At 40.4% G+C, this 22,777-nt stretch overlaps 1 protein-coding gene across 2 annotated transcripts in view; it reads right to left on the bottom strand.

The window, feature by feature from the left end:
- Positions 1-22,777, bottom strand: part of arhgap32a (Rho GTPase activating protein 32a) — a 34,092-nt gene that overhangs the window by 6,147 nt on the left and 5,168 nt on the right. Inside the window, exons 2-20 of one of the 2 annotated variants that reach the window (XM_028045846.1) lie at positions 17,666-17,779; positions 16,703-16,808; positions 15,084-15,175; positions 14,730-14,814; positions 11,412-11,498; positions 11,172-11,309; positions 10,315-10,407; positions 8,429-8,551; positions 8,235-8,312; positions 7,166-7,247; positions 6,904-7,053; positions 5,541-5,643; positions 3,494-3,638; positions 3,158-3,240; positions 1,888-1,995; positions 1,613-1,758; positions 1,281-1,494; positions 252-400; positions 84-158 (exon numbers count right to left, since the gene is read on the bottom strand). In XM_028045846.1, coding sequence (XP_027901647.1) covers positions 84-158; positions 252-400; positions 1,281-1,494; positions 1,613-1,758; positions 1,888-1,995; positions 3,158-3,240; positions 3,494-3,638; positions 5,541-5,643; positions 6,904-7,053; positions 7,166-7,247; positions 8,235-8,312; positions 8,429-8,551; positions 10,315-10,407; positions 11,172-11,309; positions 11,412-11,498; positions 14,730-14,814; positions 15,084-15,175; positions 16,703-16,808; positions 17,666-17,754 — 2,146 coding nt within the window. In that variant the 5' untranslated portion in view covers positions 17,755-17,779. Of the gene's footprint in view, positions 1-83; positions 159-251; positions 401-1,280; positions 1,495-1,612; positions 1,759-1,887; positions 1,996-3,157; positions 3,241-3,493; positions 3,639-5,540; positions 5,644-6,903; positions 7,054-7,165; positions 7,248-8,234; positions 8,313-8,428; positions 8,552-10,314; positions 10,408-11,171; positions 11,310-11,411; positions 11,499-12,185; positions 12,485-14,729; positions 14,815-15,083; positions 15,176-16,702; positions 16,809-17,665; positions 17,780-22,777 lie in introns of those variants that run through there. The other variant, XM_028045847.1, reaches the window with a different exon arrangement.

The raw sequence follows: 22,777 nt of genomic DNA, 5'->3' as shown, positions 1-22,777 counted from the left end.
CATTGAAATAAAAGATAAAATATATAAATGTAAGCTGCTGAGAGCTCAGCAGAAGAACAGTTTATCATCTCCTGAAAGATTACCTCCTAAATTTTGCAAAGAAGTAAGAGATTCTTCGCTTTTAGTGGACCGCATTGTGCCGCTATCTCCTCGTCCTCCTGCAAGCAAAAATTATTGCGGAGAAATCACACAACTTCCAAGACATCCCAAAAAAAAATTTTTTTAAATCTGTGGCTCCACAGCAAACTGACCTGGCAGTGCTATGCTCTTTATCTCATTTGGTTCACTGGGGTGTCGCTTTAGTTTACGCTTGGACACGGAGTGGGACTTGCCCAGGTGGAAAAAGGACAGCCAGTTCCCCGCAGGAGACTTCTTCGACTTCGCTAGAGGCCGCTTGCCACTGCGACACAGAGAACAAATCGTATTTATCGCTTGACCCTGAAAGTGTGTTGTGAAGTCTCAAGATTATCAAGGACAAAATGGTTCTGGCTGTTGCTTAGGCAACATTTTTATTTTTGTTTACTCAAGGAAGTTTGTTATTGAGTTTCACCAGAGACATGAAAACAATTAATTTAGGAATGCCTTGATCAGTCCCTGATTTCATTGGGACATGCCCACTAAGGTGATTTTTCAGCTATTTGATTCATTATATACCTTAGGCACATATTTATATGACATTTTCATTGTTATTTAGTCAAGGAATAACAACTCACCTACTGAAATTTAAGACCTATATCCACAGAAATGTACTAGCTTCATCCAACCAGGTGGTGATAAATTTGCCTAGCTAGGTGCTGGCTAGCTAGGTTTTTTAGCTACCTTAAGGTACATGTTTATATGACATTGACATTGATGTTTAGTCAGTGAAGTGACAGGATTTCAAATTTAAGACCACCATGAATGGAATTTAAGACCTAAATTTCCATAGAAACGTAAAAACGTCATCCAGCCAAGTGGCAATAAATTTGTATGTGATGATAGATGCAAGAAAAACTAGCTAGCTAGCTAGCATAGGTATGTTTTACAGCTTGTTATCGGTAGCCTCAACAGCGTCAGGTTTCACCAGAGATGTGAATACAGATTGGGACATGCTCATTAAACAGTCATTCAGTCATTTGACTCATCAAGCAAGAATACATCTCCATGGAAGACATGTAAGACACCCTGGGCCAAGGACTCAAATTGGACACTATTTTAGTTGGCCTGAACAACTAAAACAGAAGAGCTGGCTAGCTAGCTAGTAGGAGAACTAGCATTTAAAGAGATTTTTTAAACTCTACCTCTCCATTGGCAGTTCGATGACGGTGTGAAATTTGCCCAGCAGAGCTTCGGGCCCCTCGCCAACCTCGATGTAGTCGCTGTGGGTGAGGCAGGGGGTTGTGGCTGGAGATCCGAGCTGCGTCTGAGTCCGAGCCTGGGCCTCCTCTAAAGACAGCAGCTTTGTGGACGGGGAGCAAACCATCAGAGACTTTGGTCTTGATAAGGTGTTGTTACCTAAGATTGATACACACACACACACACACACACACACACACACACACACACACACACACATTAGCACAGATACAAACGTATTTTGTTTTCCATTTCTTTATCCTTTAAAAATCCCTACCGGTGCTTTCTCTTAAAATCGAGTTTAACTTTGTGCTGAAAAGGGACTCCGTGTTGTTGAGGATGAACTCCACCACCACCGACTGAATCCGCACCTCCATGAAGGCCGCTGTGCCACTAAAGCAGGCCGACTCAATCTGTCTGGACCTGAAACGGAGCACAGCGCGACCTAGTTCAGCGCTCGGGACCACTGAGATGTGCCCCAGTTCGCTGCGACAGAGCGGCCAAAAAGAAGCGGTGAAATTTCTGACTGTGCCGCGGCCGAGATGCAGTCACCTGAGGAGGTTCGGCGCCCAGACAATGGCCAGGTTTTTAGTGTGCATGTTGGTGACAGAACTGAAGGTGGCCAGGCGGGAAAGGTGCCTCATGAGGTACTCCAGCGTCCTGCGGATGTAAAAAGAAATTCTCGTGTTTGAGGTTGCTCACTATTGCTCTCTAACAAACCTCAGAGAACCTCCACTTCTGTGTTAAGTAACACAGAAGTGGACTCCATGTAGAGGTCCGGGGACCTCTGATTATAGTCAGTTGAACTGAATCTTATTTACACTTACCAGCTATTTTTGGTAGACAGATATCCTAGTACACTTGACATAAGACAAAACTAACTTACAAATAACTTTTCAGCAAGAAATAGGAGCTTGTTTAAAGCCAGTAATAATATTTCTTAGTATTAGTATAAGGAATCACTGGCCAGGACTAGTTCCACTGTCAGACAATTTCACATCAACATGTGGAAATGTCTTGTTTTAGTAAGACGTGTGAGCTTGTTTTAAGTCAATAATTCCTTAATATTGATCAATAAAAAGTATTAGTTCAGCTGGCAGATTGGTTCACTTATAACAAGACTTTTCCCCACGCTACATCCTACTGAAAAGTTACTAGTAAGGTAGTTTTGTCTTATTTCAAGTGTAGTAAGATATTTACACTAGAAACTAGACAAAAAAGACTCGGTTAAGATCCTCATATAACTCAAAATGAGCCAATATTCTCTCAGCTAGTGGATCTTAAAATATGTAAGATTTTTTAGATTGGTAAGTGTTTAGCAAGGAGATATGACTACCAATGCCCATCAGTTTTTTATTAAGACTTTTATTTATGAGCAATTTTGAAAACATTTGATCATTTTCATTTCACTTTACAATTTTGACTAATTTGTGCTTGCCTATCATACCTAATCTTAATGTAAAATGTTAAAGTTTGTGGTCATTATGTGAAAAAAAAGGAAAAAAGTTGGAGAAACTTAAATACTTCTCTCAGGGCACTATGAGTGTCAACATTGGTTGACAGAAGATGCTCATATAATTGATGATGAACCGATATTCTCCCAGTGACTGGATCTTAAAATATGTGTGATTTGCTCTGGTGAACGGACATCAGGAGAGAAAATCACAGAATTTAGCAGCTTAGAGCTGGATGACCTGAGCTTGGCAAGATAAAGATCAAGTTTATGCAGAAAAACACGAGTTAAGCAAAGTGCCTTTAACCAAATAAAATGATACATTCCATTTTCTGACAGCAGGGTGCAGCAGTGAGCTGTAAATCTGACCTGTAATGAGGAGGCGGCAGCTGCTGGATGACATTGTGGATTTTTACCAGCCTCTCCTCATCTGTGGCTGCAGACACAGCTTCCTGTGACAAAACGGAGGACAAAGCACAGAGTCTAACAACCGAAGCAGACGAGTTAATCTGACTTTAGGCTTCCAAGCAGTTCTTGGAAAGCTCGTCACAATGCAATGACCTCATTTGAAGCAGCACTTGAAAATGAGATGTCTCTTTCATTCAATTTCATTCAATCAAGGAGCGACCAGAAAAGACGTCGCCTGCACATCGACTGACCCGAAGCTAAATCGGTTCCGGTGAAATCTTTGAGAACTGTGCTCACCGAGAACCGGTCGTAGAGCTGGTACGTGAGCAGCGGGTTGGGCAGCTCCCTGAAGTAAAGCTTGCACAGGGAGCCCACAGAGTGGATGTCTTGTCTGAAAAGCTCTTGGCTCAGGTCTGGGATCTGCTCAGAGTCAAACTCGTGCCTAGAGACAGAACAGAAACACAAAATTATGCAAGGTTTGAACCCATTTGGACATAAAATATTGAATTACGTTTCCCCCCCTTCTTTTGGAGGAAAGTTGAATATTAAAAGTATTAGTTTGGCTTTTAAAAAAACTCACCATTTTTAAGCCCTGACTGCTATTTTAATAGTTTATCCTAATAGTTGATTCTAGAAGTTCAGCCATCTCGGTGGAATTTTGTGTCGCTTTTGAAACAGGTCAACAGAATCCTGTCGTCTCAATTAAATTATTATGTAGGCACATTTAATTGTATAATGTATGTACATTTAACATTTTGACAGTGGTTCAGGTCTTATTTGTCCATTACGAGCATCTGGTCTATGAGTGATTACATATGGAGGAGTCCTTAGTCCTGTTTTGTTTTATTATGTTGTAATCAGAGTCTTTTTCAGTTTGTCTATCACAGTCAAGTCTCTCTCCACAATAACAGAAAAATGAGCAATTCCTTCTTCTGTATCTCAATAATACCAAAACAGAGGTCACTGTATTTAAGAGACCAAACTATTTCTTCAGGTGTCATAAACACTTTACTTCCTATAGTCAATGTTTTATCTTACAATATCTATTTAGTTCTTACCAAACAAAAACCTTAAAAAATGTTGAACAGATTATGCAAGCCAGAAAGGATTAAATGGAAAACAATCCACCTTCAATTTTTATTCCCTCAAAAAGATTTTCCTTTGTTACAGCAACAGATTTTAAGGCTAAACACTTGTTTTTAAGTTTATTAGTGGTCTTTTCCTGTCATTCTTACAGGATCTTTTAAATAATTATAAATTACTATCCCCGCTAGTGTAAAATCCTTTTGCCCTGAGATGTTTCTAGATACAAACAAAAAAGAAGAGGTGATCAAAGCTATCATCAAAAATCAGGAATAATTTACAAAGCCACATAAAGGCTTTTACTTTTAATTTAATCTTTATGTTTAATTACATTTACAAAAAGATTTTTTTTATCTTTGCTCAAACATGTTCTTATCGCACCTAAGCAAATATTGCTACTGTCACAAGTTTATTGTCCTGGATTCCTTTTGCAGCATTTCATACATATTTGCTTTTGTGTGGTAAAAAATAAGTGTGACACTGTCAGCAAATACAAAAACGATAAATCCTTAAAAACAAGAAAAAAACCAACAGATCTTCAACATGTCAACACCTTTGCGGGTGCCGTATTTTCTGAGCTGGTAGAAGGAGACGTCACGCGGCGAGAGCCGAGCTTTTCCCATTAAGCCTTTTGATTGGCTGCCCAACCCCATCAGCTCATGTGCCGCTCAATTTACCCACTGATGGGAGTTTGTTTAATGGAACCAGCAAAAAATACAGCAACGCTCTCAGAAGCTACACAGCGTTAATCAGATTTCCATTGACAGATTGGAAAAAAAATCTACTTAAAAGCACTAAAAGTTAAAGACTTGGACAGTAGGCTCTTCAGTTGCTGCTAATTGGCTGCACACGTATTTATTTAACATATCAATATATCTGCAATTATAAATAAGTAAACCTGAAAGTAAATGCAGTTAAGAAGTAAAAATAATAATAATAATAATAATAATAATTACATTTTGAGAATAATGACTGCATTCTTCAACTAAATGTGAAATTCAGTAAAATAAAATAAAAAGAATAAAATACTCTGAACTTTCCAGTCATAATATATTCATATCGTGTGTAATTATTCCCATGGTTTCATAAATATTTAATGCTTCCTTTACTGCAGTGCACCAGGAGCAAATTCGGCTCAACAAATGAATCCTGGCATCTGATTGGCTTCAGACCAACCAGTGGAGCCCTCGTAGCCCCGCCCCCCGAAGGGAAGGACTGCTGATCAGGATTTTCTATGGTGTAGTAGAGAGGAAGCGCAAACCTCAGTTTCTGGATGTTGGAGGAAATCCCTGAGAGTCTGTAGATCCCATCCACGACGCCGATCTTCTCGATGAACTCTGCACAACTTTTAACGACCTGTGGGACTGCAGGACATAAAGACAATACACAACGTTCAGCCATTTTCTCTGTGTCCAATAAAAACATCTTTTTGGGTACAAAAGGAAGACATCTTTTGGACTTTACATTCTCCACACTAATTATTTAAAGTGTTTTCGGTAACACGTTATTTGAAAGGGTGTGTGTAACACGGATATTACGCTGCCATAAACATGACAGAACAACGTCATGAACATGAAGAAGTCTTCATGAATGTTTATGACTGTCATGAAGTGCCTTTTGGTAAATAATGACACTTTTAATGCAGAGTTGCATTACGAGTGTCAACTTAGCATTATTTGGTAATTAATTATATTTTTATGCAAAGATGCATCAAAACTTACATTAAAAGTCAATTAAAAGAGTCGACTTTGCCTTAAAAATGTCATTATTTACAGATTTTTTTATTAAATGAAAACCGACGTGTTGAACAATTTCAAATTGTTGAACAAAACGATTTGATTAAAACAAAGAGGTTTGTTTCTAGAGAATCCTACAATAAACAGGCCTTAGGCTGTAAATACTAGACCTCCCAAATGTTTTTGCATTATTCATCCCATTTCTTTAAAAATGCAGGTAATTCTAATTCATCCATCCATCCATTAATCCATCTTCTTCCACTTAATTCTAAATCACTTAAAATAAAATAAGGGCATACCATTTTAAATGCTGCAAAAACTATAAAATCTCACCAAGTATTTTTGCCTGGTTTCAATTAATAGGGCAAATCTAACTTACAAATAACTTTTCAGCAAGAAACAGAAGCTTGTTTAAGGTCAATCGTTTCTTAATATTGATGAAAAAAGAACCAGATCCACTGGTACATTATTTCACTCTTAACAAGACATTTTTTCCCATGTTATAAGTGAAATAATCTGTCAATTTTCCATCAATATTAAGGAATTATTTACTTAAAACAAACTCCCATATCTGGTTAAAAACGTACTTGTTAGTTACTTTAGTCTTATTTCAATTGTACTAAGATATTTGCACTAGAACAATGGTTGATATGAACATTATGGAGCTAAAAAAATCTGGACATTCATGATGTCAATGTGAGACAAAATTATTTTAATCCAGTAGCTGAGAATTTACTCATCTACTTCATTTTTGTTTCAGTATAGGTCATTTTGCTTATGCTGAAACAACAAAGTATCTATTGCATAAACGGGTTCTAAACTAGACTAACCTTGTATTACGTCTCAGCTGTTTTTATTAATTAAGTTAAAGCATGTGGGATATTCTACCATCGTGTCCTGAGTTGTGGAGATGCTCCCCCAGGTCGCAGCCAAACACTCGCTCCCTGAGGATCCCGCGCTGCCGCAGCTTCTGCGGTGGCGGCCGGGACTTCATGAACGACCTCAGGAAGGTCACCAGCTTCCCGTGCTTCTTGCACACTGTATGCGCAGGAAAACACACATGGAAGCCACGTTAAAAAGGACTCTGACTCAGCTCCTGGTGCGCAAGTCTTTGAAAACTCGCCACGTGCCAACGTGCACTGACCCGTACCTGGCTTTGGCACTGAGTTTTGAACGCTGGGTGGGATCTTCTCGTTTATCAGCTCCACGCAGTCGCAGGGGAAGAACCCGACCTGCGGGAGGAGAGATGGAAGAGAGAGCGAGGAGGTAAAAACGAGGTGAGTGACGAGTGGGGAGAGGCGATGTTGCACAGGTGGAAAAAGAGGTCAAGAAAAACCTCGGACTGAGCATTGATAATATTCATGGCTGAATCAAACTTTTGACGTTTGAACAAACTTTCCCAACTAAACTAAACCTTTTTAAGTTGATCCGTGAAAGCCTCATCACTGGTTTAGTACCATCTCTGAAGATGATCTATGAACTTTCTTTTTAGATTTAGAAAAGCTAAAATACTAACAATTTGGATTCAATTTTGCAACATCAAATATTTTTTCGCACATTCTTTTAAGCTTTATTTTGAAAAGCCAACATAAGCCCTTTTATATCTTTCAGTTTATTTCCATTGGTAACATGATAAAAAATATTGAGGCTTTTATTTTAGAAAGCATCTTTAAGGCTGCACTGTGTAACCTTTATACATATAATAAAGTTGTGATTGGTTGTGTATTTCTGCAAATGGCTGGGAGGAGACAGAGGAAATAAATTTTTTCCCACATTATATATCCCATATTGTATATATTGTATAAAATATATATATATTTTTTAAATATAAAAGTTACATTTCATTGAGGAATGCCTATAAAATACATTTTTCATGGCTCCTTGAATCTTCTTTTTTAATAATCTATGAATACTTGAGGATATTATTTTGGAAAATATATTCTTTCCATTTTATTATTAGATAAAACGGAAAAAGACATTTTATCTAATAATATGTGAAAAATGTCTTGTTCCGCTGGCAGACAATTTCACTTATAACTAATGATTTTATTTTTCATCAATATTAAGGGATTATTGACTTAATCATGAAGAAAAGTTACTCATACTTTTGTTTTGTCTTATTTCAAGTGTACTAAGATGTTTCCACTAGAATCTAGACCAAAAATACTCTGGGACGTTGTGTGTTTGCAGTGTAAAAGTGGTGACAGCAGAAGGTTTACCTGAAAGCCATGCTTCCCTCTCCACCAGCCTGTGTCTTCTTTAGGCGGCATGTCGATGACAGACACAATATCCCCGACCTAGATCAGAAAGAGCTCTTTCTATGACGCTTATCTAAATTAAATGTAAAAATGTGCAGGAAAAAAAATACACCTGACAGACTAATCCATGCCTGAGCATGTTTCTATCTCCTTACCTCGAAGGTTAACTCGTCCGTGGCCTGAGCCGTGTACCGTTTGGTGACGTGGGCGGCAGCGATGGCGGGGACGTTGATCGAAGCTTCTTCAGAAACCAGCAGATGGTTGCCCTTGTTGTCGATCTAAAAATAAAGACAGCAGAGACGCGTTGGCACATCTTGCGCCCAAAGAGCCAGAGCAAGGAGTGGGTGCTGGTCACGATTTATCATGAGACGACGGATAAAAGAGAAGCAGAGAACAATGGAAAGTTAAAAATGCCCCGTTTTGTTTTTGTCTCCACTTGAGCTTCTGGCATTTTTAATTTCAGTGGAAAGAAGAGCCGGTGAATTGGCCCCAATGTTCTGTTTGTGTGTAACATGAAGGATGCACTTTTATTTAACTTATGCTTTTAGAAATCAGATATCTGCTTTGCTGCCAGTGGTGCTACTGGACTCTGACCTGAACCTTCAGAGACACATAAAAATAGTTACAAAGTCGGCCTTCTGTCACCTGAAGAACATTTCCAGGATAAAAGGACGAATGTTGTAACAAAGAGAAACCCATGCATGCAGTGTAGTCACATTCTGCCTAAAAAAATCAATAAGAAAACTGCAGCTGATCCAGAATGCTGCTGCTCACGTTCTCACTAAAACCAGGAAGTTAGAGCACATCACTCCAGTTCTAAAGTCCCTACACTGGCTCTCTGGAGCTCAGAGAATAGACTTTAAATAAAATACTGTTGTTAGTTTACACTGAACGGCTCAGCTCCACAATGCATTAAAGATCTGCTGTTGTTGTATCAACCTTCCAGACCTCTCAGGTCTTCTGGTTCTAGTTCTGCTCTGCATCCCCAGAACCAGAACCAAACATGGAAAAGCGGCATTCAGCTTCTATTTGCCACAAATCTGGAACAAACTTCCAGAAAACTGCTGAAACACTGACTTCCTTCAAAACTAGACTTAGCATGTCTGTGGATTTATAATAACTAGAACATAGATTAATTCAATTCAAGTGGTAACTTTTTACTACTTCTCTTTATGTTATGTTTTTATCATGTAAAACACTATAAACTGCCTTGTTGCTGAAATCTCCTTTAAAAATAAACTTGACTTGATATAAAAACTTGTTTAGGAACGGATGGAGAAGGCTAAGATATAAGAAATAATCTGCAATACATTTTTTTTAACTTATTGAAGTCTTGTGTTGTACTAAAAGCATATGGCAAAACAAAGAATAATAATAATTTAAAAAAAACAATTCATTCAAATCCCCAAAGTACTATAGCAGTCATGCTATTGCTGAAACATTTAAACATCTCACCACAACTTTACCATTGTAGCTGTGATTGTTAAGACAAATACAGGAAAATGTCTCTCAGTTAAAGGACTGCACGGCCTCTTTAGAGCTTCAGAGTATGAAAAACATACAACTCCAAAGATAACTTCAGATGAAAATCAAACATGTAAATACAAAGTCAACCCCACCGGTAAGATAAGAAAGATTAACTGAACTCTGAACACATTTGCGCACTGCTTAAAATTCACTTTTTGTCACCGATCATTAGCTTGCTACTTGAAAGTCACTAGAAAAAGCTGCACACCTCTTCTTTTTTTTTCTTGACACAAGTGCTGTTTGTCTGCTTCTCACGCTGAGGCAAACACTCCCTGCCTTATGAACCAGTGCAGTAACGAAGTCTTTAACTCAACATTTAGAAAAGAAAAGCTACACTGCAAATTGTAGAAGAATGCGCTTTGGCACGGATGTGTAGGATTCCCAGCAAAGAATAACAATTCCTTAATCTTATCCGCGATATTGCAACCATAATCTAATTTTACTGACTGTTCCTTAGATAAACATCAGTTTCAGATCATAACAATGGAAAAGCACAATAAAAAATAACTACTACCTCCATCCATGTTAACACAGGACCACAGTTGATTTTGTTGTCCGCGATGGCAGAGAAGCGTGACAGGTAGTTAGTCAGCATTGCGGTGATTGACTGAAAGGAGACAAAAAATAAAAGACAGACCTCAATAAAGCTCCAAAAATAAACGTGACGTCACATAAGCCAGCAGAGGTGCAAAAATTTCTGCAAACATATTCATGCTCTTGCATTTTTGCATTGCTTTTTAATGTTACGGCCACAAACTTCAAAATTTTCCATCACAATTTTATGTGACGCGACACAAAATACTGTTTTATTGTGAAGTGGAAGGAAATTATACACTGTCTTTAAGTTTTTCTTCTTTTTTTTCCAAATAAGTCAAAATTTAGAGGAAAAAAATGTTCACTACAATGACAGCTGAAAGTCTTTTAGGGTCTACTTTATCCCTTCGTCTTTACAAAATAAGTCAAGTTTGGTCAGGGTCAGATTCTTTGAACACCAGTTTTAGTGTTAAAATGTGACTTTTTTTAAACAATTATTTGTATGGCATTATAATTATTATGCAACCAAATGTAATTGTCGGTGCTCCCTCTTTGACTCCCAAGAGGACTCTTTTTTTTTTTTATCTCAATCCTGGTTAAATGAAGGTAGAAATAATAATTCAAAAGCTGAATTTGGACTAGGCCATTGTATATGCATGAATATGCTTTGGAGTAGTAGATTGTCTGCTGGAGAAAGTAATACCCACACCAAAAAAATCAGCAGTGAATCTCTACAACTCTTCTAAAATAACTACATAAAAAAATGGAGGCTATGTTCTAAATGGAGGAAAGTTTCAAAGGGGCATGAATACTTTCGCAAGAATGTGGAGACAATACCTCAACGGTGTCCTTTAAGGTATCGCAGCGTGGCAGTTCGGTGAGTTGGGAGTAACGGCGGTCGTAGATACACAGGTGCAGGTGTTTGTCCAGCACTCGGAAATCCTCATAGGATCTTTTCACCAGCCAGTTTCGAGCCTGACGGGGACGACGCAAAGTAAATCAGGACCAAACCAAACGACAGCACCTGCTACCTTTGAGAGAAGCAAGAACACCACTCGGATATTCAAGTAATGTTACCTGGCAAGTGATCTGGACGAGAAAGATGAGTTCTTTGGAGTCCAGACCGGGCTTTGGTCCTTCGCTTTGCCCCTCTGCCAAGGCCAACTGAACAGGGAGACAAACAGGAGGAAGGAGACACAGAGGAGCTTGGATTGAGGATGGAGTATAAATAATAGATGAGTATGATACAAAAACCCTCTCTGTTTTTGGACTGAGGTACTAAAAGTGCATCGTGTCCCATATTAATACTAGATTTACCACTTACATCAGATGCCTGGCTTTTCATCCTGCAGTTTTAAATGCTTAATAGATTTCTTTTTGTTCTGCGAAATTATAGATGATAGGAAGTCAGCCCATAAAGAGACCAAAGACGTTAATGGAGAATTGACTTCAGAGGCCTCCGTGCTGAGGAAGTTTTGGTTATTTATAACTGTTAGCAACCCGTCCAGATACACCGTTACACAACATGCAGCGACCTAGTTACGGCAAACCAAACTGATGAAGAGAAATTTGTTATTGAGTGAGTCATTACGGAGGAAACGTAGTTCGCCGTAACGCTTTTTCTTTTCTTTTTTTCCTATTCCAAACTACAAAGCTAATTAGGCTGTGGAGAGGCTGAAAAGGTCAGTGGTCCAGTGATTGGAGAGAGGAGGGCAGGTCTAGAGAAATAATGAAAACATTTAGCAACAATGCAGCCTTTTTTCCCACACTCTCTCTAAGTAAAAAGCATCTCCACCATTTTTCTCCCACATCAAACAACTAACCCACTGTCTCAGGCCTTGTTCAGGTTACCTCCCTCTAGAGCATCTCAGATATCCATCGGCGGATGAAGGAAGTGCTTCCTCTTTGTGTGCGGGACCACAGCGAGCTCATCCAAACAAACAATAAAAGAAAAAGAAAAGACAAAGCCAAATCTTGGCTGAGCGCAGAAGGGTTTAAAGGTTCTCCTGACTCGTCCGTTTCTTGTCCCACCGCCGCCACCAACAACGTTGCACACGAGAAGCTTATGTGCAGAGCAACCCGCACCGGTGAGCTACAGAAAGCGGAGAAAACGAGACGCTGATGCTTTCCCTCTGCTCCCTGCCTCCTTCTTCCCCCTCTTCCTCCTCCTCCTCCTCATCCTCCTGCCTCTCCTGTACTCCGTCACCCTCCCCCCCTTCCTCTCTCTCAACCGTTCTCCTCTCTCTCGTGACAAAAGGAGGTTCGCCTGTAAGCAGGCTTATCTGGGACACATGGACACAGACGCTCATCCGTCACACAGCAACATGACACGGGCAGATGAGACTCCCGTCGTTTATAACTCCTGTCCTCGCGTGGAGGGAAGCGGAGCTAATCTGCAGACGGATCTGTCGGGATGCAGACGAAGGATGTCTGCCGCTCTGCAGGCATCACACCCAAGACCAGACCTCTGCGGCTGGCGAGCACAGAACAGAGACTCGTCCCAAACCGAATCAAACGCAACCCCACTTCGGGCAGAAGAGTCTGAATCCGCATATATGCAGCTCTGCCTTCAGCATCAGTGTCACCTCGAAAAGGACGTTTTTGCTTTTGCTCATACTGTTTTTCTGCACATTTCTCGACGAAGACGCAAAACGTTTAGCCACACAGAGCAAAAGCGTCTAAGATTAATGCTCAGCCAGCCGTAGCGTTGCTCACTGATGCAGCGTGCAGGGGTCCGGCTCTGCCATGTCCATCACATGCATCGCTCAGGATGCTTTGTGCTTAAGCTAAAGCAGCGGCTCCCAGCTGTGCAGAGACGTCTGACGCACTCTGCTGGTGATCAAGCGGAACTACAACGAAAGTTAACGGGGATAGATAACGCTTACTTCTGCACATCACTAAGCCTGACACAATAAATCAATTAATCGCATGATGAATTGAAACCATCCATCCATCCATCCATCCATTTTCTGTTCACCCTTGTCCCTAATGGGGTCGGGAGGGTTGCCGGTGCCTATCTCCAGCTACGTTCCAGGCGGGAGGCGGGGTACACCCTGGACAGGTCGCCAGTCTGTCGCAGGGCAACACAGAGACATACAGGACAAACAACCATTCACACACAACACACACACCTAGGGAGAATTTAGATAGACCAATTAACCTAACAGTCATGTTTTTGGACTGTGGGAGGAAGCCGGAGTACCCGGAGAGAACCCACGCATGCACAGGGAGAACATGCAAACTCCATGCAGAAAGACCCCGGCCGGGAATCGAACCCAGGACCTTCTTGCTGCAAGGCAACAGTGCTACCAACTGCGCCACTGTGCAGCAGAATTGAAACAAGCTCAGTAATTTCCATTTGCATTATTGATCGTTTTTCTTGTATCTCTCTAATCTCTACCAAACACTGGATGACAAAAGTCTTCCGTCTGGTGTGTTGGTCTCGGATAGCTCCACATTTTTGAAGGACAGTTTCCATTTTATTTGTTGTCTCAGGTGTTTTGTTTGGATATTTAAGATGTCTTCCAGTTCCACCGTTAAATTTTCAGCAGAAAACAAAGTTTTTGAGAAGGTGTTCTTGTATTATTATGCCATTATCATTACATTACTTCAAAATGAGCTCAAAACAAAAAAATGAAGCAGTACAAGAAAGAGCAATAGAGAAAGGTAAGCACAGTAGGGCAGCCGAGAATGAAGGTAGAAATCACAAAAAAGGTACGTTTGGAACGCTAACTAGAGTCAGACTATCTAGAACAACGTCCACTCAAGACAAAACTAGTCGAAATTAGTCTTCAGCTTGATTTGAGTTCATGCAGTTCAGTCCTAAATGACATATCAAGTAAAAAAGAGGAACATTTATGTTTCAACTCATCAATATTGTGAAAAACTGCTTATTTGTAAAAGGTCAAGAAGCAGGTAAAGCTTAAAATAATGTAACCTATGTTGTCTATGTGGGAAAACATAACTGACGCTGTCTGCGTCCTGCCCTGTAAAAAACAATTTCCTGCCATTCTCCAATGTTAATTGTTCATTTGTGCTATTTGACAATAAATTTTCATTTTCAGGACCAGCATTAAGCTCCTGCTGGCAGCTAATATTTGAGTCTGAGGGTGGCAGCACTAAGCAAATCCAAGTTTAGGCAACCCGCTTGTAGAAGCTGAACAAAAATAAGCGTAGTAAGTGCAGAATATCGTCTGCGAACAGATGCAAACACGGCACGTCAAGAATATGAGGGAAACTGCTGCAGCGACTGTCCAGAAAACACAAACAAGGTTATCGATTAAGCCAATGTGCAGCAGGGCAGTTTGAGACAGCAGCAAATATAGTAGCTGAATACCGGCCAAGTGCACAGTTATGAAAGCTAATAACTCTCCACAAAGTATTTTTAGAGCTCACCTGAACGTTGCCAAAATCGACAGTCTCATAGTGGAAATGGGCACACTCTGCCAATCTGGGGAAGTGACCTCTGGGGAACGTTAGCCTAGAACACACAGAAGAGCGGCAACTCATCAACATTCAAGACACACCGATGCTGCGATGAAGAGCGGAGCCAAGCGAAACAAAGAGAAAGAGGAAGGGAGAGGTCAGGCTTGTGTGGCGTTTAAGATTCAGACTGGCTGGTCGGTGTGAGAGGCGCCCATCGTTGGAACACAGGCTCCCCCTCGCTTCGCTGGCCTGAATAAGGAGCCTTACATTCAGGCCAGCGAAGCGGCCCCCTAAAGCAGCGTCAGCGTCACTGAGAGCACCTACTTTTTCATGTTCTTGACCTTCATACTCGCCGTGCTGACGCAGGAGCGCAGGAGGGGCTCGGCTTGGTGTTCTGTGATGTCATCGCCCTTCACCTGCCAAGAGCAGAAAGCATTAACGGGGTCGGTGATGGAGAAACCAATAGTTTATGGCGTTGTCGTTGGAACGTGTAATGAAAGCACATTCCTGCATCTGACGGCTTTTAAAATAGGAGTTATATCAGTTTTCCACAGTAGATTGCACACTGTGAAGACACAAAGTCTCACCACGTATTTTTGTCTACTTTTTAGTGAGTACCTTAGAGAAACTGCAAAACTACAGTACAAGTAAATTATCAGCAAGATATAGGAGCTTAAGTTAATAATTCGAAAAGGTAAAAAAATTCTTATGAGTGAAATAATCAAACAGTAAAACTAGTCATTTTTTATCAATATTAAGAAATTAAGCCCATACATATTGCAGAAAAGTTACTTATCAGTTTTGTCTTATTTCAAGAGTACTAAGATATTTGCGGTAGAAACTACACCAGCTGGCGTGGTTTGCTTTCACCATGCACTGTGTCAAAGGATCCAAACTAATTGAGAAACTTGTTCCTCTCCTTGCCTGTGGTGGCGCTGCACCAAGAACCACTGAGAAAAACATGTCGGAAGAAGACATGAGCGTAACTTCCTTCTTCGTGAAATGTAAACAAAAATGGAGTGGAGTCAGATTTTGGCGGATTAGGTTTTCTCTTTTGTCTTTTGCAAAAGACAAAGAACCATTTTTCCCGGAAGCATTAGATTCTTGCATTTATCTTGGTTCTATTTACCCAGAATGCCCTACACCATAGTCCTGCTTTTGGAGCGGTCTCTGGTCTGCTTGCCTCCACATTTGCATTGGAAGCGCACCAGAGTTTACTTTAATCAAACCCAGAGCGAAGTTTTTAGGTGGACTGGAGTTCGCATTTTTTTGGTTTGATTGCAAATTCACACCTCCCCAAACAAATTGGACTTTCAAAACACATGGACTGGAATTTGATGAAACATGGCTGGTGTGAATGCACCATAAACCCTTTCAAACCTAAGAACACAGTGCATGGTGATGGCAGCATCATTTTACTGTATCCCTTTAAATTCTCCAACTTCACCTCAAATCAACACTATTGAAACTTGAACAATAACCTGAAACACACATCAGAACCAGTCTAGGAATGGATAAAGCAGGCTGACGTGAAGACTGTAGAGTGACATTACAGTCTGTGGTTGAACGCCAGGAACTCAGCTAAATAAAAAGACCTCTAAAAGCTAAACGCTTGTTGATGGTCACTCAGTCACTAAGAGGCATTTACTCAAATTTTAACAAATATTAGGTGGACGTATGACTGTATTTAAAGCTGTATGTGTAGTTTTGACCTTTATTTTTTAATTTGCAGAAACCCAGGATGAATTTAAAGTTGTCAACTGAGACCTTGTGATCTGTTGAGGCGACATTAAAGTGTGAATCAACTAAAGAAGCAGAGCAGCCTCATGGAGGAAGGACATGTCTGATGGGTTTGGTGTATTTTCTTGCATCAGCTATGAGTCAGTGCCATGTGTGTGCTTATTTATAAATATATGTGTGTGTGTGTGTGCGTAGGCATGTACCGCGGCAGTGGATGTCTCCTGTGGCTGCTTCTCCTCTGGAGGATTAATGTTGGTAGCTTGAGGTAAGGCATCGTTTTTGTCGAGGTCAGTAGGTGGGATCGGGTCGCTGCACAAGAGGTAAAAAAAAAAAAAGGTTGAAAACAGAACGAAACCTGAACTATTGTTGTGAAAATGAGGCCTCTCAATATATTTTGTTTAATTTTCATCCACCAGAGGGAGCAAGTGAGGGAGAATTATTGGAGTAGTTTGAGCTGGAATCATGACATTGCACCAGCATGCCTCAAAAAAAAAAAAAAAAACACATGTCGTACTGAAGCCAAGAAAATACACATTTATTTCTGTTAGCTGTAACTATGATCTCCAAACTGAGATCAGTTTGGAAAATATCAGCAGTTTCTGCTTTAGTAGAGAGAGAGGAAAAAACAAAACACAAACCCAGATCCAGTGGTTGTTTTATTTGCACTCCAAAGCTCACGCATTCAGTGAGGCATAAAGACAATCCACCCACAGGGAGAGCTTCACAAAACCTTCACTTGAAATGTGATTCAATGTACTGAGGAGTGGAGGGTGAGGCCCATTCAGGCAAACTTTGATAAGCAACAAAGGCCACAGGGAATTTGGGTATCTTACAGAGATTCAGCCTGATTAAACCTGGAAATGTGGTAAACAAACATCGATGTTTATGTGCTCTAAAAGGACGCAAGAAATTACATAAGCCAGCGCAACAAAAATAGTGGAGTCTGAAGCTGATGGAGGTTGAAAAAGGGATAGTTTGCCTCTCTGCTTTACTCTGATCTTTTAAAGCCTCACTTCTGGTTTTATGCATCTCAAATTAAAAATTCCCATGTTCCTTTAAAGCAGCCTGCCACATGCTATCTGGTCTTTTCATCATTGTCCAGGTGAGCAGGCATGCGAAGCCAGGGAAACGCATAAAAAATAAAAAAAATAAAAAGAGTAACTCACCCCTCAAGGACGTCACTACTTCCTGGTTCTCCCCGGGGTCCTGAGGCAGCATTCTCAATCACCGCGGCAACCACGCATCCAGCCTCCATGATGCCGCCCTGCTGCAACAGCCCGCTGAGGAGAAACGTGAGTGGGAGGAGAGAGAAGGAGAGAAAGTCACGGCGGGCGGGGAGGAGGGTCCGAAGCTGAGGAGCCACCAGACGTTAACCCACTCGAGGCCACCATCCACCCTGACTGTAATCTGGGATGACATCATGCCAGAGTGTCGTGGGCTGCCACGGCAACCAAAACGTGTCAGGCTGTGAGTTCGCAGGATGGATTTCAGCTTCTGTTTCCTACTAGATCTGACAGATTTAGGTTCAAAAGCGACTCCCGCGCTCTCCAAGGAAACGGCAGGTTTGTCCCGGCAGCCAGAGACCCACGTTTACGGATTTCCCCTTTACTTTTTAAATTCCACTGCTGCGAAAATGTATTTCCCACATAACAGATTCCTTCTGTTTTTGCTATTTGGTCACGACAAAGATAACTTGGGTGAATACAAACATCGGTTTTCAGATGTTGATTTCATTTGTTAACAGAGATAAGGAATCCCAATAAAATATGTGCCTCCTTGTTTAATCATAAATTAATGGTGATTTAGATTTTTGGGGTTTAATTTCATCAGCCACACCCAGGCTGATTACTGCTACGCCTGGAGAATCAAAAAAATACTCAAGTAGAAACTGTCTGACAACACAAAGTAGGCTAAAACAATCTTAAAAAGCAACTTGTCATGTTCCAATGTTCCAAATATGTTTTAACCGTCTATCTCGATTAAAAGTGCCTAATGATGATATAAGATGATAAAATGTGTTGACAATCTGCCAAAGACAGACTGTGAGATGGTGTATAAGGCTTATTCTATGCACTGCAGTTCTATGTTTGTAGAGTACAAAACTGTACAAAAATTTCCAAGAGAATTCCTAGAAATTTTTTCAAGATTAATCTCAACATTTTTGAGTTCTTCGGAGGAAACTTACCCTTTTCTTTCCATCTACAATAGCCCTAATACACCCTAATAGCATTGAGTTGCCTGTGTTGGTATTATCCTGTACTGTAATGCAGAGGAAGACGAATAAAGTCGCGGTTAAGCTTAAACACATCACTGGCTCATCTCGTCCGTCTGAACGCAAATTATATGTATACACAACAGCCTTTTTCCTTCAACATCATAAATAATTTTAACTTTTCAGAGATCAAACAATTACTGGTTTTTATCCACTTCCATGGAATTGGTAAAATATCAGTATTTAGTTAGGATTACACTTTAAACCTTTTAATTTATATCAGTTTTGTTCTCTAGTCCCAGTAAAAACTTCTTGTTTTTCATTCGTACACCGACTACTACTGCTTACCCTCAGCTCAGTAATCAAAACACTAGGAATGTCCTGATGAAGCAAACTCGGCTCTCCCACAATTTTCCCGTAACGTGCTTCTGGAATTATGAAGGTGTTTATCAGTAAACAATGTCTCACAGACAAAAATAGGCCCTTCCCAAAGCTCCCAGCACTACAGCTCAGGTAGCAGAGAAACAGGTCACCATCATGTGTAAAGAGTTCTGCTGATCAACCACAACACGTCTGGTCTAACCGGCATGTTAATTAGCGTCCACTGAGCGCTGCCGCCATAGTAGCGGTTTCCCAGCAGCCCCTCCGGCTCGGTTATCCGCTCAGCTGCTGGTTCTGGACCTCCATAAAGCTTCTTGAGTCAGCAGGATGCTAACAGGCCGACAGGAATACCGAGCAGGTCCGACTCAGCTCCATCCTTGTCTCGCACTGTGTCTCAACTCAACCTTGCCGGAGGACAAAAAGTGCATTACACAGGTAGCAGCGATCCAGAGACCACATTACATAAAGTTATGTTATGCAATGGTCACTTGGGTGCAACATCTATAGTCTTCTTATATGAACGGACAGTGTCTTGGAACAGTGTTTTGTCACGTTGTAGCCACAAACTTTTGTGTATTTTGATGGGATTTGATGTGACAGCCCAACACAAAGAGGATATCTACAGTACATTTCAAATTGTGTCATAAATAGAAATATGAAAAGTGTTGGCATGGGCATTTGTTTTGACCTAGTCAAGTTTCCACTTGATTCTCATTTCCCTTCAGTGCTGCATCTGAAATTTCTCCTATGGACCTCGATTTCGCCGGCTGAATTACAACCAGTCAGCGAACAGAAAGCGCTTCGAACAATGATGAATTAGATTTGTAGTCTGCCATGATTGCAGTTTTAGCAATGGCAGGGGAGGAAGTAAAGGGAGACATCATGTCTGTGTTGGCCACGCCTCCAAATATTGAATTGTTTGGTTTAGGACTTCTTACTTCATAGAGGGGATGGCTGTTTACAGCGCACTCAATTTGTACATACATCAGGACCAAACATTAGCGACTGCCTCCAGCTACCAATTATTTCTCAATAGCTGAGGGTCCGTACCCTCTGTACGAAGCAAAGCGACAAGCGACATGGGACTAGTTTTTAACCAGGCCAGTACAGAGGTCTCCTGAGTCAATCCTTACTTAAGTTCTTTCACTGCAATCACAGCTAAAAGTTTCTTTGGGTATATCTCCATTAACACCTTTCTACATTTAGGTACTAAAAGTTGTGTCAAAAATTAAATTAAGGTCTAGGCCAAATAACCAACAACCCTTGAACTAAGTCATTTCATTGTAGCTTTTTCTTTAACCTCTACAACCACTGCCAGGGTTTCTTGTGAAACTGGTGTGAGCTGGGATGAACACACCATCGTCCCCACTGGCTCTGTCCAGAGAACACTAACATGTCCCCAACATGGCCGAAGAAATGCACAAGTAGGTCTTCTTAAGGCTTTCTTTAAACAACAGTTTAATTCTTGCCACTCTTCTATAGTGACCAGATCTGTAGAGTGCACAACTGATCGTAGCCCCACCCGTAGCTTTGGATCTTTTCCGCTTCACCGTGGATCTTGTCACATGACTTCTACTTCACAAAGTGCCTTGAGATGGTATGTGTTGTGAACTGGTGTTATAAAAATAAACTGAATTACGCGCAATTGAATTATTTGGCTCCCCTTGCTCAGTTGAGGATTAGGTTTGACGTTGTGCCATACTATTTCCGTTTTTAGAAGAGGAGATTTAAACAGTACTCTGAGAGACATTCAAACCTTGAGATATTGTTTTGAATCTAGCCCAAATTTCTCCTTGATCTCTGTTTTGTGTTCCTTGGTCAACATGATGCTGTTTGTCCCCTACTTCACATTTTTATTTGCGCTGTTCACGTGCACGCTGTTCACGATGCACGTGAACAGCGTGCATCGTTTACCTTCTACTTTACAATTATGCATCATTAGAGCCACACATGTATCCCAAAAACAATGTTATGGCTGTCGGTTGCTAATGAGGTAAAGACATTTCTATCAGCTGAATTCTTTCCATGTAAAAAAAAATTTAAAAAAGGTTTCACGGCACATACAACAGCACCTGACCTTGCTGATTATAGCTCATCAGACAGAGAGTCTGTTTGAGTGGAGGAACATGTCGTCCTGCACACAGCAGAGGGGAAGAGCTCTTTATCATGCATAAAGCACCTGCATGATAAAAGACTTGCAGTTATTTTTTTTCGTCTGGAAAAACTTATAAAATCTGACAACAGCAAACGATCACCGAAGCAATCACTTTTTTTAACCCAAACACCGTAACAGTGGACCAATTTAGAAATGCTCCAAATAGCGTACACTACAAACTCGCAAGGCTGTGAAGAGACATGATTATGAGTGATCTTCATCAGCATACCACCTTTTGGTGTACTATATGTGAGAAAATGAATATACAAATATGTCTCAAACCTGTCAAAGCAACATATTTTTATTTTCCTCTGGATTTTCTTCTAGAAACCTTGAAGTCACAACAAATCAAGCGGCAGTGCTGCTTCCACAGCTTCTCCGTCATCATTCATCTCCAAAGTATCAAACGTACTATTCTGGATGTATGAATAAAGAGGCCCCTTTACCTGTCACAGTTAATGGGGAGGTGCAGCTCTGATCTCAGGAGACCGGAGCGGCGAGCACAAAGGATGTCGCCTGGTATCTGATGGCCTACATGCCGTTTCTGCGAGGAAAATGGGGCGGCGCGCACAATCCTGCACGCTGTGTGTGGGACCGGCATCAGCAGATATGTTGACAAGAAAATGACTGGGTGAATTTTTTTTTTTTTTTTCCCCAGGTGAAATTTTGTTACAAGTCCGTCAGTCATAAGTCCTTCATTAAAAAAATAAAACGAGGGGGCAGTCACAGCCAGAGAGAAAGCTATGTTGCACATTTTCCCACCAGTTATTAAATATTTCATTTCTCTTTGGGATCAATAAAGTTTTTTTTTTAATTTGAATTCTTGTAAATGTATGCAGTATTTATGGAGTTTGGACTTTGAAGAATGATGAAAAACTTTGAAACCTAATGAAAAAAGTCCAGATTTAAGTGTACGTTTTAGGTAAAGCAGTCTAATTGAATCCGGCAACTTAATATTGAAAATAGAGGACAATACCAACTTCCAGGCTTATGTTTCAAGAGTAAATGCAAACCTACTCTTGCAAAGTCTGCAAATATAACCGGCTTTATAGATTACCTCTAAATTTGCAAGAATATTTTTGAAGAAAATAGTTTTAGTTTTATTGTAAATGTGTGAAAAGAATTTGCACCACCACTTAGTTCTCACACACTCAACACTGCTTTGTGAACTGAGCGTTCACAACAAGAACAAAGGTACTATTTTTAAACTATTTTACAGTCTATTGAAGCTTGTCCACACAACTTAAATTTAATGCTACCAAACTGAATTAATGACAGAAAAATGTGACTAATGTAAAATAAGTTACAACAGTACGTCCTTAGTTGTGCCGAACATCAAGTCTCAGGAAATTTAGTCCTTCTATAATTTGCAACCTCACTTTATGCCATTTCATCTCTAATTACTTCCATTACAAACCACTTCATTCCATCATACCTAATTTGTTTATTTTTGTTGTATTTCTTTCTGAATCATAGAGACAAATGGTTATAGCAACGTTCTTTTAGCTCAATATCATAATCTAAAAACTT

Source organism: Xiphophorus couchianus, chromosome 18, assembly GCF_001444195.1.
Source record: "Xiphophorus couchianus chromosome 18, X_couchianus-1.0, whole genome shotgun sequence".
NCBI classification, from domain to species: domain Eukaryota; kingdom Metazoa; phylum Chordata; class Actinopteri; order Cyprinodontiformes; family Poeciliidae; genus Xiphophorus; species Xiphophorus couchianus.
The sequence above is the reverse complement of the archived record's forward strand: the minus strand, read 5'-3'. Positions and strand labels throughout refer to the sequence as shown.